The sequence below is a fragment of the Syngnathoides biaculeatus genome, chromosome 2, assembly GCF_019802595.1.
Source record: "Syngnathoides biaculeatus isolate LvHL_M chromosome 2, ASM1980259v1, whole genome shotgun sequence".
Taxonomy (NCBI): Eukaryota; Metazoa; Chordata; class Actinopteri; order Syngnathiformes; family Syngnathidae; genus Syngnathoides; species Syngnathoides biaculeatus.
In genome coordinates, this window is record NC_084641.1 from 16,524,523 (window position 1) to 16,544,621 (window position 20,099).

The window sequence follows — 20,099 nt, forward strand, 5'->3', positions numbered from 1 at the left end:
CCGCCCCCTCCCAACACACACAGTTTACCCTTCTCCCAGGCTGGTGACTCCAAAGCTGGGAAAAGTGATTTCTCAGTGAAGGATATGGTGGCTCTCACTTTCCCAGAAATGACTGCAAGCGGCGGTCCCACTGGTGACAGAAATGTATCATTTCTGTGCATTTCTTTCCGTGTGTGCACTAATGCCCCCCCCCATTTGAATTATTGATGAGTTTATTGATTTAATTTTTTTTTTTTTAGTGCGTATCTAATTCTGCAAATGCAAGCTGATGGAGGCGGCATAAACTATTCAGTCGGAATCAATAGCTACAGGACAGAACATTTACTTTGTCCTGTGCAGTAATGGAAAGCAACAAAGTACAAACACTTTGTTCCTGTATTTAAAGCTTTCATCCACAACTTTTTTTTCTTGGAAAAAAAAAAAAAAAAAAAAGAAAAAGTCATTTTCACCCACAACCACAACGACAGGAGGGGGCACAATGCTGATTCAGCCATTGGGTTCCTGTAACATCTTGCTATATTTGTCAGTACTGTATCTTATTTTTAATATTTTGTGAACGGCCGACTCATTTCCCACACTGTCCCAGCTGGGATATACTGTATCATATTTACTATCCTTAGGGTATTATATTTATATATATATATATATATATAATTTATATGTATTATACAAGTATTTGCACTTTTGCTGCGTGAGTGCTTTTGTCACCTATGGTCTAGAGTCGAGGTTATTGATCCAATCCTGTTCGGTCGTGTTACTGTGGTCAAAAAATACATAACTTTAATAAAAGACAATCACTCAGTTTTCAACAAACTCGAAAAGACAATACAGTACTACAGTGTATTGATTCTAAGTAAAGTATAAGTCGACTAGTGATATGTGTGCGACCTCTAGTGGTACGCGAAAGAATCACTCCCTAAATACACCAGATGACACGTTTCCATTTACAGTACTTTCAAAGGAGTATTTAATTAGGTACAATTTTGTGTGTGCAATACTTTTCAAATGAATCATTAGTTGAATGTTTTTGATTTGACTATGAAGTGCATTTTTGATGTGCAAATGATATATTACATTGGCTTACAATAATCGTAAATATACCGTTTAGGAATAAATTCTATTGCGTTTTATGAACACTCGATTATTGCTTTTTTATGCTTACTTTGAAAGCACTTAAAAAATGTGGGTAGTCATTCTCAACGCCAGCAATCCATCGGTTTTCTTAGCCGCTTACCCTCAGAAGAGTCTCAGAAGTGCTGGAGCCTTTCCCAGCTGTCATCGAGCAGGAGGCGGGGCACACCTTGAACTGGTTGCCAGCCAATCGCAGGGCACACTGAGACAAACAGCAGCACTAACAATCACACCTAGGGGCAATTTCGTGTGTCCAATTAATGTTGTATGTTTTTGGGATGTGGCAGGAAACCGGTGTGCTTGGAGAAAACCCAAGCAGGCACAGGGAGAACATGCAAACTCCACACAGGGAGGCCCGGGATTGAACCCGGGTCCTCAGAACTGCGAGGCCAACGTTTCCCAGCTTCTCCACCGTGCCGCTCATTCTCAAGTCCCCAATGAGTAATGTGAAAGTGCACTTTTGAGAGTGTTGCCACTAGATGGCAGCAGCAACCTTCACCAAGCCTGGCCAACCTCAATTTCAATTGGGTTTGGGTTCATACATTGGAAGGGCAGTCCTGTATCAGTTGCTGGCCCTCATGCCCGTCAAGTCGGTTCAGCAGCTCCCAGTTGGACCCACAGAAGAAGAAGAAGAAAAAGAAACGAAAATATATTAGGTAGTGTCGTGATTTGTGCAGCCATTTTAGATGTTTTCAACTTTGTCTGCATGTACAGTATTCATGTTTTTGGGAGAAGGGTGCACTGAGTTACATGAGGTAAATTATTATAATTATGATAAATGATTAATATTGGGTAAAGGGGTGGCGCGATGGAGCAGCTGGTAAAGCGTTGGCCTCACAGTTCTGAGGTCCAGGGTTTGATCCCGGCCCCACCTGTGTAAAGTCTGCGTGTTCTCCCTGTTCCTGCGTGGATTTCCTCCGGGCACTCCGGTTTCTTCCCACATCCCAAAAACATGCAACATCAATTGGAGACTCTAAATTGCCCCTCAGTGTGATTGTGAGTGTGCCTGTTTGGGATAGGCTCCAGCACTTCCTGCAACCCTTCTGAGGATAAGCGTCTAAGAAAAGGGATGGATGGTTACAAAGTCACCAGAAGGAACTGCAATTAATCAATCTTAACACAAACTGTTTAGTTCTATACATTCCGTTTATTTTATTACTATCATAAAACCGTTTTATAAGATCCTATTTTCCATATGCAATTGATTTTTTTTGGGGGGGGGGGGCTGGAACGGATTGATTGCATTCTCATGCATTTCGATGGAGAAAGCTGAGTTGAGTTATGAAGCTAGTAAGAAATTAAACTCATATCCCAAAGCACCCATTGCATCAAATCTCTATTTACATTTCATAAATGTACACTTAGGTGTGTAACTATTGCATTTTTCATTTCTATCCGGGCTCCTCTATTAATATGAAGAGAATACAAGCACTCGTTGGTGAATAATAGTATATGTATTGTATGTATGCGATTTGCATGACCTCGGTGATGGTGTAAGTGCATCAAAATAATTCACGACTTTGACTGTTGTGAAACACGTCGAGCATTTCTAATCCAGATGTAACTATTTGTTTTGTCTTAATTGGAGACAGATGTTCGCTCCGCCGCTGTCGCCACCCACTAACCCCCAAATGCTCCCCTCCCTCCCCCCGCACCCTCCTCCCAGCATCCCCTTGACTCCTCCCTCCCTCTCCCAGAGTATTAGCGCCTCTGTTGAGTGGAGTAGAGGAGTTCTTCCTCTTTCTTTTCCTCCTTGTGAGTCCAGCTGTGTCCCTCTTGCAGCTTCTTCTTCTTCCTTGGGCCTCTACAATGGAGAGAGGGCAAATGTTGCCCGTGTACCTTGTGAGCCTGTGCTGCAGCCTGTGTGCGGTTGCAGCCATCCAGAGGGCCCAAATGTTCCCCTTTGGCCTGTTAAGTGGAGATTCACTTTTGGAAGAGGGCGATGATGAAACCTCCAAAGTCTTATCCCTGCCTAAACCCTTCTACTTCTACGACACCCCCTTCTCCCAGCTTTACGTAAGTACATTTGCATGCTTTTACTTGCTTTTTTTTGCCCCCCCCCCCCCCAAACCCCCACCCCCCCCACACACACACACTTTTTTGCTAAATGCATTCAAGTGCACTAACTGGGAAAAATGAACGTGTTTTCTCAAATAGCATGTAATTATTTTCTTTATTTAACGTGCATGCAGCGGTTCAACGAGCACAAGACTTGAGCTTTTTCATTCAGTGCCAAGCAAAGGAAGCAAAATTAGTGTCAACGGATCACAAATTATTCTTATTAGGTTTATCTTCATTTTTTTTTGAAGGACAGCTGATGTTTGTGACCCACAAAATCTGCTGGTGGTCTGAGTAAAAGGTAGTGAAAACTGGTTAGGGTCAAAGGTCTCATGGTTGGACCTCATGGGGCAGGTGATTTATTTTTCATCTAATGTCCGTAAGTAATTTACAACATATAAAGTACTGAGTAAATCATAAATGGAAATGTACTGAATACTAAGAGCAGTCAAGAAAGTCAAGTATTGTGAGTAACCGCAATTATTTGAGATGCAATACTTGTGTAAACCATAGCATCCGCTTACAGTGGCTTACAGTGCCTATAAAAAGTCTACACACCCATGTTCAAATGTCACCTCATTTTGATATCATTAAATGAGATCAGGCAGAACGGTGGATCAGCTGGTAAGGCGTTCCCCTCACAGTTCTGAGGTCCCGGGTTCAATCCCGGACTCGCCTGTGTGGAGTTTGCATGTTCTCCCCGTCCCTGCGTGGGCCACTCCGGTTTCCTCCCACATCCCAAAAACATGCAACATTAATTGTTCAGGGTGTACCCCACCTCCTGCCCATTGACAGCTGGGATAGGCTCCAGCACTCCCCGTGACCCTTAATGAGGATAGGTGGCAAAGATGATGGATGGATGGATAAATGAGATCAAGATATTTTTAAAACATTGTCACCATTAATTGGAACTATAACCGATGCAACTAACTGTTTTCAAGAGGGCAAGTATCATTGAAATAATCTGGTTGCACGAGTATGCACACCCCATTATTATAAGGGTGTGTCTACAGTATGTTCAGCATTAACCAATCATATTTAAACTTATGTTCAATGGGAGGTTGAACACATCAATTACCATTCAAGGTGCCTCTTATTAACCCCAATGTCAAGTCCAGTTGTTCTAGTGGGCTTTTCCTGTTGTATCCTTACATCGAGTACTATTTTGACATGTTCATAATTCCCACCACCTTGACTAAGGCCTCAGACCTCTCTGAAGAAAACGATCCCCAAAGCATGGTGTTGCCACCATCGTGCTTCACTGTAGTTATGGTGTTCTTTTGGTGAAAAGCAGTACTATCTTTGGAATTATCGTCAAAACATTCAGCCTTTTTTCTACAGACTATTAATACACATGTGGGGAAATGTGTTTTGCTGGAAGTGGGGCCCAAGACAAGGTGGAGGGCATAATGAACAGTTTGAAGTAGCGGTCACTTTGGCTTAAAAAAAAAAAAAAAAAATCAGGCTTCTGCTAGAAGGGAAAAAAGATGTCAGGAAAAGCCTTGAGGCACTTTAGATGATGACAAATGTGTGGTGACTGTCATTTAACCTGAGTTGGAATGTTAATTCTGAACACAGCCTCACCTCAGTTATGAGAGGGTGCGCACACTTCTGCAACCACAATCATATCAATTTTGGACAAGATTGAAAAAAATAATTGACCTGTACAAAGTTTTAAAACGATTTATCCTAGTCTCATTTTGTTAATCACCCAAAAACGTGACTTTTGAAAAGGGATGTGTAGACTTTTTATGACCGCTACATATGTCAGCAGCGTAAAAGCTTTCAGTGAAGTGGCTTATGGCTTAAAAAAAAAGGGTCTACTTGAAGTCTCAGTGGGGTTGCTCATGTTCCTTCCACTCAAAAATAACATTTGCACTTTTATTTTTTTGCGACTTTGTCCAGGTGGCCACAAACGGGATCATATCAGCTCAGGACTTGCCGATGGAGAAGCAGTACGTGGATGATGGCTTCCCCACGGACTTCCCGGCGGTGGCGCCCTTTCTGGCTGACATGGACACCAGCGGAGGACGAGGACAGATTTATTACAGAGTGACGGAGACGCCCGGCGTGCTCAACAGAGTGGCCCGGGTGTGTTGACTTCAAGAAAAGGGCAAAGGGTTGTGAGCACTTTCGAGGCAAATTGCGCATAAACAAATATTTTTCGCATCGTGGGTAAGCAACCAAGAAATGCTGCGATTGAGGGATTGAATCTTTATTTGGAAAATGTAGGACAAACAAACAAACAAACAAACAAAAAAAAGAAACATTTCAACCACACATTAAACCCCCCCCCCCACCCCTGAATGTTTATACACATAAACTACATACAAACACACATACGTTCAGCTCCTACACACTTTTTCTTATGCGCACACTGGATATTAAAAGTGGACACAACCCTGTCCAAATGCCAGATTTTTGTGATATTGGAAAAAAAAAAGGGGACCATGTGACCTATAAACTGTACAACGCAATGGAAAAATATGTCATGTTTTTGAGAAAGGAAGTTCAAAATAAATAACGGAAATAATGTGTGTGCATGTGTGCCCGATGCGGAAGTTGTAAACAAAAGTCTAAAAATAGATCGTGCACTCAATTAGTAATCAAAGAAAGTAGCTTATGTGGTGTAGATTATTGTAAAAGAACCTTTTCTACTTAACAAAAATACTCGAGTAAAAATAAAAAGTACATTTCAATAAATTTACTCCGACAAAGTAGACTGTAACCAAAATGTTACTGGAGGAAACGTAACGGAGCAAAAGTTACAAGTTCCGACCCACCACTGAATACGGAACACACCTACCATTTAAAGTCCATTTGATTAAACCCAAAATACGAATAAATTTTTCATTTTCTTTGAGGCTTTATGCTCTTTTTTTTTTTTTTTTTTTTGCTTTCCAGTAGAAGCCTAAAGGTTTAACGGTCACCCTGACAGCTCTTTTGAAATTTCCTCCACCTTGACTGACATCCTATTGGCTTCGACTTAGAAGCAAAAGATGTCAGGAAAAGCCTGCTAGACCATCTGAACTCCATTTTTGACTCCCATTGAATGTGATTGGTTAACACTGAACACACTTATAACGTGTGTATCACTTTGTTTGAGTCGTTTACTTTTACTTTTCTTGAAAAGATTTTTTTTCAATTCAATGAATTCACATTAAAAACCTGAACAGAGTTGTGTACAAACTTGTTCTAGAAGTGTGTATGTCCAATATTCAAAAGTTTTGTTGAGCTCGTGAATGGCAATTTCCTTCCCTTACCCCAACAAGATTTCAAAATGTTTTTGGCCTCGCACGTTTGAAATGATCAGAGCAGAATTTTTCTTTTGTCTTCCTCCATCATCCATGCGTTTGTTTATTCATCTGCCCACCTAGGAAGTCCACCAAGGGTTCCCGGACGCGAAATTCACACCCACCCACGCCGTGGTGGCAACGTGGGAGAATGTGGCCGCATACGAGGAGCCAACGCGAACCAGCGGGGAGGCGATGAGCAAGGTAAGACGGATCCCCGGGACTTGAGTTCACGAGGAAAACACACAGTGAACAATTAGGCCAAATTCCTGGAAGGCGTCATCCATTCCTTGCACTCGGCCTCTGGCGTTAGGGCGGGAGGTCCGTTTGTACTCATTCCTCATCTTCTAATCTACCTCTTTATGTTTTCAAGAGGTCACAGGTCATCCTTAGGGGCCGGCACAATGTTTTCCCCACCCTTCCCTTTCAGTTGACACACAGGTAGACACAAAAGGTCTCAATCCCAAACTCTGTACGCGACCACTTCCTCCATTTGTTTGATCTTCCCAAAGCAGTTAATAACTAAACCAATCGTAGTCCATTTTAATAAAAGCTTGGGTTGAGCTCCACCTGACGTTATCTTAAAAAAAATGTTTGAAAAATGACATGAATGTGTATGCTGGAAGATGGTCTAAATTAAAATGAGTTGCCTCAGCTGGGAGTCTCCACGTTTCATATTTCACATTTTGCATGTTAACCCAAGCTGCGGAACATAAAACTAATATTTTACGAGTCCACAAGGCAGGCTACAGCTACTCCAAGAAATGGTCTGGAACAAAATGTCCCACCCCAAAAAAAAAAGAACAAACAAAAAAAATAATCAAATAAAAGCCATTGAAGAAACAGAAACTTTGAGGAATGTCAATGAATGTGTCACCGCTCTATGTACACTTAGAATACAAGATTTAGGCAGTGGCGGGACGTGACAAAGTACTTCTCAACTGCGGTAACGTAGAGTTTTCAGGTGTCTTCACGTGAGTATTTATTTTCCCGACAACTTTTTACCGTTTGCTCCCTACGCCTGACAACAGCTACAGTTACAAGTTGTCCCTTGAAATACGAGTGACGTGACTCACAAGTTTATCGAGGTATACGATAGTCGTTGGGCTAAATATTTTCGTTTTGACTTGAGAGCAAAGATTTGAGATACTTTGGGATGCCACCTTGCGCTGGCAGGGTACTCATTTTAGTTCACTTTACAAGTAACAAGAGTTTGTGAGATGGTGAACAATTCTTCGAAAGTAGCTTCACTCTGTTTGCTGCCACAATGGGTGGATCCGTGAGAATGATTGACAGCTCCCTTTTGACCAATCAGGGAGCGTCATTTTGTGAACTCTGCCCATGCTGCCCGCAGCCGCGATCTTTTACCCACAAACAAAGAGTGCGTGTGGTTACTTTAATTCGGAAATATGGTGCTTTGATGTGGCTGGGGAACGTGTAATGGGGATGAGCGGTATCCAGAGAAATTACTGGGAGGATATCTGATGCGTTTTCCCACCCCAAAGCGTAATTTAGATCAATGTAAACGGTGGATTAAGGCCTGTGGCAGACCTCACGACCAGCTGAACATATCGAAGACAAATCAGCACAAAGCCGTCTGTTCCAAGGTAAGATACTCAATTAGTCGGTGGAACACCTTTTGAGGAAGGAGGAAGCTCTACCTGAGCCGGGCGAAACTCAAAGCTTCCAGCCGCACCTCGGTTCTGCTAGCTCAAGCGTTCTTATCCATGATTAAACACATCCCGTGAATACAAATATTTTGGGCCTACTTTTACGTGTACAGTACGTACGTTCAGACCGATAGAGGACACGCATACTGGCATAATTTATGTAAATGAATTATTCCATTATGAACGTAGATATCATTTTGAATCGACCTGTTTTTGTAGCGTAAAAATGCAAACCTACCCTGCTTTGCATGAACGATAGGCATCAGAAATCTTATCGCATTCGATGTCCAACATTAGCTTATGAAATGTTTGATTCTTTCGCATGGACGGCCAACACGTTGCAGAACCGTTTGTGAAACCTTGACATGATGAATATATCCCTGTTGAAATCAATTCAGGCCTTTCTGTACACTGTTTGTCAATATTTCTGACATCATGGGCCCAAATACTGTCGGGAATTCGCTGTAATGAATCGCTCATGGCATGCTTCGGCATTTTGATCGGTAGCTTGGGGTGCATAACAGCAGTATTTCAGTAGGCGTGGCTTAGGCGCCCTGCACGGATCTATCCATTGAGACTCGTTTCCTCTTTTCAACCATTCAGTTTCAAAAAAAGTCAACCATGGCCAAGATCTGGATTGATTGAGATCTTAGGTTTGCGCATTGACAGTACAAATTCATTTTTGCTTTTTACTCTTGTACTTCAGTACATTTCAGAGCTGGTACACAAAATCACATTGACCAAGTTTGCTGCGCTATCTTTACGTTTCTGGCACATAAGATGGCTAAATGGATGGATGACGGAGGGAGTGGTTGGAGGAAAACCACAGGGGATCTCCCCGTGTCTTGCCTTCCCATCTGTGTTTGTCTTTGCTTGTGTTGCACAGACTGTTTTATCTCGAGCTTCAGTCCTCCTCCTGCTCCTCCTCCCCGAGCACAAAACCAAACGTGCAAATATTAAGCGCAATGCTAATCTCTCAACTTTGATTATTGCGTTGAAGCTGAAGACTTGGTGAGAATAGTGACGAAAGCCTGTGAACATATTAAATTGGTGAACATTGTGTTAAGAGTAAGTTGTGTGTGTGTGTGTGTGGGGGGGGGGGGTGAACGGCCATCACAGCAGTCTGGGGGTCTCTGGACTGATAGCATCTTGCTTTGAAGAGATTAGCCGGGGGTGCTGGGTGGAGTTCAATGGGGGTGGAGTGTTGGGTGTGTGTGAAGTGATAAAGCGCAATCCTCCGTGCCAGTCAGGATGTGTACTAGAGTGGATCCTTTCTCGGGGGAAGGGGGTCCATGCTGTACTGTCCACATGACACCGGATGAAAATTTCACATCACAATTACAGTCATCAAAATGGTCACTGTCATCAGTCATATCACTGATGCTTATCCGCTGCCTATTACGGCAAACTGAATTTGATTTAAATCCCCTTTATAATCCTTTTGAGTAACCTTCCAAAACCGAATGGTAGATGCCGGGGATTCATAAACTTTGATGAACGTGCTTTCAAATCTTTTCCACATGCTCGGCAATCGTCATGTCTACCGCTGACACAAAGGAAGCAAGGGTGAAGGGAGGAAGGAAAAAAATAATGACAACAGGAAAGGAAATGTCAGATTAAAGCCGCAAAATACGATCTTAGTTGTCACTGACCCCAAAGCGATGCATGATGTAAAGTTGAGGGAGTTGCGGGAAGCACAATTGCGTTAGCTACAATTGGTGTCCTCATAGGAATCAGGCAGTCATAATGACAATGCAGGTTAGTAATACAATTCTGAGGTCTTCTTATAAGTGACCAATTTGTTGCACACATACAATGATGAGTCTCTGAAAATGCAGATTTCATTTTGTACAATTTTTTTCCTCGTTGGGAGCATGTTATTTTGACATGTCACAAACACTGCTCTGCCTACTGCAATCTGTGTGAGAAATAAGAATAAGAAACCCATTCGTGGGCAGCGTCCCATTTTTGGGACATCCTGATTTTCACGCATTATATCCTTCACTATATCAAAATATTTAAGTGTTTTAATCTGAAGCCATAATTTGGTATCAGGAGAGGATAACTCATCGGCCAAAGTTAGCATCCCTTTCCTTCCTGACCCAACATGGCTGCCTCAAGTACACATGGAGCGTTTTCCGAGAGAAGAAAGGGAGATAGGTCAGTATGCAACCAAGTTTGTCTTCAAAATGCTAAACCATCAGTACTATTAATGCGTAAATGTCGTTCTAGAATAAGAATTAATTAATAAGCATATGTCTAGTATGTACCACTTCACAGAACTGATAACATACCCGTCCCAGTTTTGGGACGCTGCCCGCGAGGAGTTACATCTTTTTTGCCCTTTCTTTTATGCGTTAAACTAAAAAGAAATGTTATTTCCTTCATTGTGGCCTGTTAGGAAACTTTTATCTCAATGAGGGAAAAAAGTGCCACCCTGCCCACAAACGGGTTAATGAAATAACAATAACATCTGATGTTTGTTACCACCATTTGAATGAAGCAAGTAATTTTGATAATGTCTCTGACAGGGAAGAAGCCCGAGCTGGTGTGTGAGGTTAAGAAGTCCCGGCTACACATAGTCGGACTCGCCTTGACATGACGCTTGGTCTCTGGTACCAGTCCTCTTGAGAGGCGTTGGACTCTGTTCCACTCTGGAGTTGCCTATGCTGAAAGGCGCTGAGCAGGTGTGGGTATACCTATTGCCCCCGGCTCCTGGGCCTGTACGCTGGATGAGGGGGTAGCCTCCCTCTGCCTTCAGGTAGGGGGACGGGTCCTGACTGTTGTTTGTCCCTAAGCACCAAACGGGAGTTCAGAGTACCCACCCTTTTGGAGTCCTTAGAGGGAGTGCTGGAGAGCGCTCCTTCTGGGGACGACATCATTGTGCTGGGGGACTTCAATGCTCACGTGGGCAATGACAGTGACGCCTGGAAGGGTATGATTGGGAAGAATGAGATCAGACCCCGAGTGGTGTTTTGTTACTGGACCTGTCCATAACGAACACCATGTTCAGGCACAAGGGTGTCCACATGTGCACTTGGGACCAGGACACTCTAGACTGATCTTTATTGAGAATTCAGCTAGACAGAAAAAGTGTTTAAGGGGAGCGATGGAAGAACAGAACGTACAAGGGGAATCAGGGTGCGAACCACAGCAGAAGAATAGTTAGTGTAGATATTTGATCACAAGGAACATTGCTATATCACATTGTGTTCTTTTTCGTGAATGGGAGTGGGGGCCACCAGCTCATTAGGGTTGTAAAGAAGAGCTTATGTGGACACCCGCAACGTTTTCTCAAGTTTGACACTGAGTTCTCGGAGGCTGATATGTGGACATTTTTTTTTGTGGAGGCACAGATGTCAGCGCATGAAATTGCAAAACTAGTCACATACTTTGTATGCCGTCATATGACTGTCTGGCTTTCTTTGGAGGGATCAAATCAGATGTGGAGGCACGGTGGACAGCTGTAGCGCATGGGCCTCAGAGTTCTGAGGACCAGGGTTCAATCGCGGCCCCGCCTGTTTGGAGTTTGGATGTACTCCTCGTGCCTTTCTCCATCCAGTCCGGTTTCCTCCCACATCCCAAAAACATGCAACATTAACTGGACACTGTAAGGTCACTCTTCAACGATGAGCTACTTGGTTGCAACCTGAAGGTGAAAGGCAAACAGACAGATAGATGGATACTTACATACTGTAGAAAGATTTCTTTTACCTCCTGTATCGCCAGTGAAAGTGCATCTAGACTCATCCAGTCTGTTTTTTGTTGTTGAGTTCATGGTTATTGTGACAAAGCTTTTCAAGTTCTCTTGCTGTGGCTGAAGTAGTGCCGTGAAAATGTTCCATTGTCGCAGTACATCGATCACCAGTGTCAGTGAGCACTTTGCCCGCTTTCACGTCTGCCTTTCCTGTGGTGGGATTTTGTTTTGAGACTCCTGGCTGCTGTCCGTTGCTCAGAAAGTACATTTTTCATTTTAGTTAGTTTGTTTTTCTTGTTGTTGAAAAAACGTTCTTAATTTTGTATAATTTCATTTACACATTTTTTCCCCAATTTTTGTTCACTATAACATTCATTCATTCAACTTCTGTACTACTTATCCTCACAAGGGTCGTGGTTTACTGTAACATTGGTATCCATAATGTGCTTTTGTGTTGTTTTTGCAGGTCAGTGTGATTTTGCTGTCTATAGATGAAACTTTTCAAAACTGTTTTTACCTGGTCGCGGTCACATAGACACATAGTGACTAAAGAAAATGTTCCAAGGTGACCTAACAGCAAGCATTTGTTGGTGGTCTATGTCATAGACTATTAAGTTTGCGTGGTTGTGCCTGCATGCTTAATCCCACACACTCACTGTCCTGTTTGTAAAAGAAAGGTGAGAAAAAAAAGCCTTTGTATTTTTTATGGGGGGGTGTGTCTTTGTGCTGCAATTTGTTGTCTTTCATCTGTGTGTTAAACACACACCTACACAAAGGGACACTCAATATAAATTGCCCTGAGGGTGGGTATGTGAACTTTTGTGGCCAATCTTAAACTGTATACCAAAATTTCTCTTGTATAATGCAAAATTCCCCCTCCCCCCTGAAAAAAATTCCCCAAAACTTCACCTTATATAAATGTATATAACCATGTATAGGTTATGAGAAAACTGTCCACTTAAATTCTAATATGCATCCGTCTCCTAGAGGTTATGAAAAAGGTGTAGCCTGTGCTTTCTTTCCAATATGACAAGGGTATGTATGACTGCATATATATATACAGTTGTGCTCATAAGTTTACATTCTCTGGCAGAATTTGTGTTGTTTTTTTCCATAATTGTGTTCTGATGATAATCCTAAACACAGACACATTGCAATTTTAAGAGCGTGTTCACACTTGTGCAAACATATTATTTTGGTTATTTGTTATAAGTCACGTTATTGGTGGAAAACGTTTTAACTTGGCGTCATTTTTCATTCATCACAAACACCTGGCAGTTGAAGATGGATCCGTGGGCTTTTTATACCCCCTCTATGTCAGCTTGGATTGATTTTCCCCTTCAACATTACAGCACGAATGTTACTGTATTAAACACAAAACAAAAGCAGATTTCATACAGACACCCCACAATCTCCCAGACGAGACCTACTAATTAAAACAAGGCCAGAGGCTGCAAAACAACAGCAATAAGGAAGATGGCTTAAAGATGTTGTGGTAAACACACCACACACGTACACTTTCCATGGGTATACGTTGGTATGGAGACACCTGTGAGTCCTGCTCATACGTCTTTAACGTCGCCATGAAAGATGTCTCGCGCGCACAGGAAGACAGCTGTGCGCATGATTTGGCTTGTAGATGTGCTTGTCTGCACAGATGGTAGTCAACACGGAGTTACTCACAGTCCTCCATCAAATGGAGAAGCCTCTTCTTGTGTGCTCTGTGGAAAGGTCTTGAAAATGATCGGGTTTTAATCTAGTCAACCATCGAAACCGTTTAGGTTTGGGAATTCCTACTTTTGGGAGTGTGTATTATAACCCGGGGCGCATTATACGGGAACGTTAAGGTCTTCTTCTTCATTTGTATCTGCGTGACTGTGTTGTGCTGTCTGCCTCCCGGCGGCCAAGGCAGCCGCACCACAAGGAGCGGCAAAATGAATTTGATTGCAGCATTAATAACGAGGCACAAATTGCTTTTTAGACAGCACAATATTAAAACGCACATGTACACACTTTTGGTGCAGCTCAAACATATTAATGGCATTTCCATTCAGTTGTGAGCAAGGCCGGGGAACAAATTCCACTTGTATCTCAAGGCACCACTTTATAATGAAAGAAAAGTTACAAATTAAGCTTTTAGGCGGTATCAATCTCTTTGAGAATTTGCTATATTGAAAACGTTTGCTTTCGGATGTAGTCGAAGCTTGAATGTAATGGAAGTCACACTGTATTTTTCTTATTGAAGAGCAAACTCCCTCCCTCTTGTCAAGGTCAACACCTTCCAGGCGGTGATTGGCTACGACGAAACCGACTCGTACGTGCTCTTCCTCTACCCCGAGGGTGGCCTGAACTTCTTTGGGACGAGACCCAAGGTAAACGGAGCAGAAACAAGGAGGCGCTTGTTTTTGGGTGAACACTCCCGCATGCAGATGCTGAGCATCATGGCTTAGCATCCCCCTCCACACACACCAGTGAAAATATAACCTCCCCCTCTCCAGACAAGTTTGCGTTGTTTTTTTCTTTTCCCAGGAGTCGTACAATGTGGAGATAGAACTTGCCGCTCGTGTCGGATTCAGCAGAGGAGAAATCACCTATCTGATTTTTTCCCGAACTGAGGGACCTTACTACACTGTGACCAGCAACGAGCAGAGTATCAAACATCTTAACCAGTTAGTACACACTCTACTCGCGCACTTCCTTTACTGGCAATCCATCATAGATATCTTTATTTCTAGAGCAGGAATGTCTAAACCTATACCAAAAAAACAAAAAAAAAAAAAAACAAAAAAAACAAAGGATGAGGGCTACTTTAACATTCTTTGATATATTTTAGTAATCACAATGAATCACGGTGGATCAGCTGGAAAGCGTCGGCCTCACAGTTCTGAGGTCCCGGGTTCAATCCCGGCCCGCCTGTGTGGAGTTTGCATGTTCTCCCTGTGCCTGCTTGGGTTTTCTCCGGGCACACCGGATTCCTCCCACTTCCCAAAAACGTGCAACATTAGTTGGACACTCTAAATTGCCGCTAGGTGTGATTGTGAGTGCGGCTGTTTTTCTCCATGTTCCCTGTGATTGGCTGGCAACCAGTTCAGGATGTCCCCCACCTCCTGCCCACTGACAGCTGGGATAGGCTCCGGCACTCCCCGTGACCCTTGTGAGGATAAGCGTCTAAAAAAAAAAGGATGGACGGATATTGAATCAGTCCCTGCGCACATTCCAAACCAATGCAAGAATGATAAGAATATTAAAGATCCCATATGTGACCAAACAAAATTTTTCCAATATTTGTCTGCTAGTCACTGATGGTGCAGTGGTACACACGCCTGCCTTTGTTGCGGGCAGCGTGGGATCAATTCCCACTTGGTTGTGGTGTCGATGTCTGCCCTGCGACTGACTGGCGACCAGTTCAGGGTGTAGTCCGCCTTTCGCCCGAAGCTAGCTTGGATAGGCTCCAGCTTTCCCGCAACCCTTGTGTGGATAAGCGCCTTGGATAATGACATGACATGACATTTGCCTGATATACTCAGATGGGTTTGGTGTGGAAGACCCATACATGAGCCTTGACGTCAAATCCGTCATACACCTTTAAGATAAGCTAGGCCAGAGATTGTGAGCCAGCATCAGTAGACCTCTGACCTCACAAATGTTTTTTTTGACTCCCCACAGAACGATGCTCACTCTTCTGTGTTCACTTCCAGATGTCCTGTTTGTTCCATCCATATTGTCTCATTAGAATACCAACAACAAGGCTATTGTTTTTATTTCGCCATGAAACGATGATGTACAGGGACTCGTAAAAATGAGTTGTAACAGCCTGCAGTTCCTGACAACCACACAAATGGCTTTGTAGCACAACACCAATCTTTTTCTTTCATTTTCTTCAAATAGCGCAACTAAGTCCGCTCTACTGAGCACATTAAATTGTGGTTGATGACGTACTTCATGGTGAAATTGGGGCTTAGTTAAAGGGAGACTAATTGTATTGCTTAAGTGGCTGTCTTTTTTTTTTTTTCTTTCCCCCACTCAAGGGTTGGTAACACTGGTATTGCAGGCGTTTGGCTTTTCCACACTGGGAACCGCTATTCCTTTGACAACATTGTCCCCGCATCTGTTGGTGGTCTTCCTGCTACACCTTCCCCAAGAAAACATGACAAGCCTCTGGTAATTTATTTTGATATCTTTTTCAAGTCCTTGCCTTTCAAATTTGATGAACCACAGAGAAAATTGTTAAGAACTCTGCCAAATTTGAATACAAAAAAGCACCATGTACGCATGTACTCCATAAAATGAGACTTGAAAACTCATGAAAAATCAAGCAATGGTCAATCAATCAAATACTACACAGCTTTCTTATGCTGACACATTCCTTCATTTAATTATTATTTTTTAAAAATCTGTTTCAATGTACAATTAAGAGCACTTTACTCAGTTGGAATGCCAACCCAGCTCCAGTTAAAACAAAGTAAAATAATAGCAGATGGAAGTAAATGGAAAACAAATTATACAATGTGATCTAGCTTCACACGGTATTTACATAATGCATTACATTCAGAGCAAATCCTAGTGGATAAAAGGTTTACATCATGCTAGATACGGTGTAACAATCATGTACAGTATCCCTCCCTAACTTTTTAAACAATGATATGAGCCGAGTTTTAGAATTTGTTGACGATTGTTCCAGTCATTTGAGGTAGAATATTGACCAAAAGTGAGAAAGAGTGTGACGCTATGGCTTCCTAATTGACAGATGTTTTCTGCAATTATTTTCCAAAAAGTACAATGTATTTCATTTCACGAGGTCTTTAAGTCATAACTCTCACAGTACATCATGCCTGACGCCTTGGTGGTTGTCCCCCCTCGTCCCCCCAGGGCGCCACTACCCGAGAGTCCCATAACTTTCAAGAGTACACAGACAACCGCAAGTTTGACTCCGCTCATCGAGAGCGGGAGGGTGATTTCCCTCTGGCAGTTGAAGATAGGGAATTCCAGACGGTCCTCGCTGGTGAATCCTTCCAGCCGGGAAGCGCTGACCTTCCTTTGTCAGCATCTGTGGCGTCCCAAGCCATTGAAGAGTTGCCCATGACATTAGAGCCCAGGCTGGGTTCAGAGGTGGTGGCGAGGCAGCATGCACCGCTTCCTCCTCAAGAGGCGATCCGAGATGGAGGTACTCAAAGGTCCCCAGAGCAGCAACCACAGGTAAACCTGGAATCACCAAAATTTCAACATTTACCAGTTCGTCCACCGTGCCACCATATACTGACATATGCACTAGAAACACTCATTTTTATATTTCATTTTGCACCCAAACTTCAAAATGTCATACCTTATGGATCCATCCATCCATTTTCTTAGCCGCTTATCCTCACGAGGATCGCGGGAGTGCTGGAGCCTATCCCAGTTGTTAACGGCCAATAGGCAGGGTACACCCTGGACCGGTTGCCAGCCAATCGCCAGCCGGTACTGGATTGAACCCGGTACCTCAGAACTGCGAGGCCAATGCTTCCCAGCTGAGCCACTCTACTATGTCATTATATACTTTCTATTACATAAATTGTTAAATCCGTCACATTTTTGTGAATGTGTTATTATATCTTTTTATGGGACAATTCCCCCATTCACACCCGAGATATGTAACAATAACAAGTTACATGACACCTGGGAGGGAAAATGGCCAACTGGACCTAAATTGGACAGTCTCACTTAAGGGTGTGCTCACTTTTGCTGCCAGCAGTTTGGACTAAAATGGCTGTGTGTTGAGTTATTTTGAGGCGACAGTAACCTTCCACTTTATGGAAGCTGTTCACTTAATATTTTATATTGTAGCAAAGTGTCATAAAACTTAATCTAAACATCTGGCAAGAAAAGTGAGTAGACCCCAAAGTGAAAATATGAAAATCAATGTGGGCATGACCCTGTAAAAAATGTCATTCCCTGTATGAGTACGTATGAGCACAACGTAATCCTCCTATAGGTTCCCGTGGAGGTGGGCGGCTTGGCTCACAGAAATGAGCCGCCCCTGACCCCTGGAGGTCATGTGGTCAGCGTGGAGGAAGATGTTGACTTTGACACAGGAGGTAAGACGCCTTCACAGAAACGTGCATTGATGGCGTACATAGTCGTAAATGTATGAAAGGAGGATGGCTGAGAGGAAGTGGAGGGAAACGATCCCCGTTCCTCAGCAGGTGCACTGCAACACAACAGTTGTGCAGCTCCCACCTGCGTGTGTGTTTTTGTGCACTCAAGTACATGCGTGTGTTTGTACGTCTGCGTTTCAACAATGTTTCCTCATTCTCCTTTCTGTCAACAGTGCGCTGTATATTTAACTTACAATTCCCGTGAAGTTGGGTCATTCTGTTGAACATAAAACAAACAAACAGAATCCAGTACAATAATTTGCAAATCGCTTTCAACCTATATTTCATCAAATACAGTACAAAGACGTGATATTTAATTTTTAAACAGATACACTTTTTTGTTTTTAGCAAATGATAATTAACGTTTAATTTTATGGCTGCAACTTGTTCCAAAAAAGCTGGGTGAGGTGGCAAAAAAAGGAAATGCTCATCAAGCGCCCATTTGGAACGTCTCACGGGTGGCTGCCATGATTGGGTAGAAAAGGAGTTTCCCCGAATTGCTCGGTCGTTCACAAGCAAAGATGGGTCGAGGTTCACCTCTTTGTGAAAAAGTGCGCGAGACAAAATACTTGAACAGTTTCAGGACAATGTTCATTCATGTACAATTGCAAGGAATTTACATCCACAGTCCATAATATCACCAAAAGGTTCGGAAATTCACGAGACATTACTGCATAAAAGCAGCAAGGCTGAAAACTAACGCTGAATGCCTGTGATCTTTGATCCCTCAGGTAGGACTGCATCAAAAACCGACATCAATGTGTAGAGGATATCACTACATGGGCTCAAGACTTCAGAAAAAAACTCTACTAGGCAAAATCAACAACACCCAAAAACACCGCTGGGTTCTTTGGGCTCATCTAAGATAGACTGATGCAAAATGGAAAAGTGTACTGTGGTCCACATTTTGAATTGGTTTTACAAATTGTGGAGGTTATGTCTTACGAGCCAAAGAGGAAAATTAACCGTCCCTGACTGTTATGGACACAAAGTTCAAAAGCCACCATCTGTGGTCGTATGTGGCTGTTTTAGTGCCAATTGCATGGGTAGCTTACACAGCTGTGAAGGCACCATTCACATTGAAAAGTACATACAGGTTTTAGAGAAACATGTGCTGCCATCCAAGGAACATCTTTTTCATGGGCGCCCCTGCTTATTTGAACAAGACATTGCCAATCCACATTCTGCAACAGCATGGCTTGGTAGTAAAAGAGTGCAGGTACTACACTGGCCTGGCTACCGTCCAGACCTGTCCCCCACTGAATATATGTGCCGCATTATGAGGCGTAAAATATGACAGCGTAAAATACGACAACGGAGACCCCGAACTGTTGAACAGCTGAAACTCTACACGCAGCAAGAATGGGAAAAGCTTCAACAATTAGTGTCGTCAGTTCCCAAACGCTTATTGAATATTGTCGTAAGAAAAGGTGATGTGACACAATGGTAAACAGGACCCTGTGACTGTTTTTTTTGGAACATGTTGCAGTCATAAAGTTAGTCTCTTTATTATGTTAATTATCTACTAATAACTCAAATTTAGCAATTTGAAAATAATACATCTTGTATTTGTAGCATATTCAATTAAATGTTGGTTGAATGTGATTTGCAAATCGTTGTATTCCGTTTTTATTTGTTGAACAAAATGTCTCAACTTCATCGGAGTTGAGGCTGTACAATCAAGTATGTGTTGCACTTTTCTTCCCATATCTGACCATACAGATACTAAATCGTCATCTTTTTATCTCTTTGTAGTGATTCAATACACCACTGAGAATAAGGAAACGTGCGCTAGGTAATTTACAGTTTGAAATATGATGGGAATTTCTCGGCCTGTACAAGGTACCAATACAGGGTACCTGATTTGTGCTTGTTGCAGGTTCCAGCAGCAGTGCTCTCAGAATGCATTTTGCTCTGACTACGCCACGGGCTTCTGTTGCCACTGCCAAGCCGGCTTTTACGGAAATGGACGTCACTGCCTGCCGGATGGTTCGTCGTCGGCTCCCGGCTCTTGTCATCTTTTTGAAATTCAGCGAAACATATGAAGAGTTTGTTTTCAAAACGAGACCTAGGCATTTTTTTCACATTTACGAAACTCGCGCCAAAATTATCCAGC

At 42.8% G+C, this 20,099-nt stretch overlaps 1 protein-coding gene across 3 annotated transcripts in view; it reads left to right on the plus strand.

Moving 5' to 3' along the window:
• The first annotated feature begins 2,799 nt into the window (after positions 1-2,799).
• Positions 2,800-20,099, plus strand: part of nid2a (nidogen 2a (osteonidogen)) — a 54,248-nt gene continuing 36,948 nt past the window's right edge. For all 3 annotated transcript variants that reach the window (XM_061837232.1, XM_061837212.1, XM_061837223.1), the window contains exons 1-10: positions 2,800-3,147; positions 5,095-5,280; positions 6,567-6,686; positions 14,120-14,221; positions 14,379-14,518; positions 15,878-16,010; positions 16,719-17,045; positions 17,821-17,923; positions 19,739-19,778; positions 19,863-19,972. In XM_061837232.1, the coding sequence (XP_061693216.1) occupies positions 2,941-3,147; positions 5,095-5,280; positions 6,567-6,686; positions 14,120-14,221; positions 14,379-14,518; positions 15,878-16,010; positions 16,719-17,045; positions 17,821-17,923; positions 19,739-19,778; positions 19,863-19,972 (1,468 nt within the window). In that variant the 5' untranslated portion in view covers positions 2,800-2,940. The remainder of the gene's footprint in view (positions 3,148-5,094; positions 5,281-6,566; positions 6,687-14,119; positions 14,222-14,378; positions 14,519-15,877; positions 16,011-16,718; positions 17,046-17,820; positions 17,924-19,738; positions 19,779-19,862; positions 19,973-20,099) is intronic.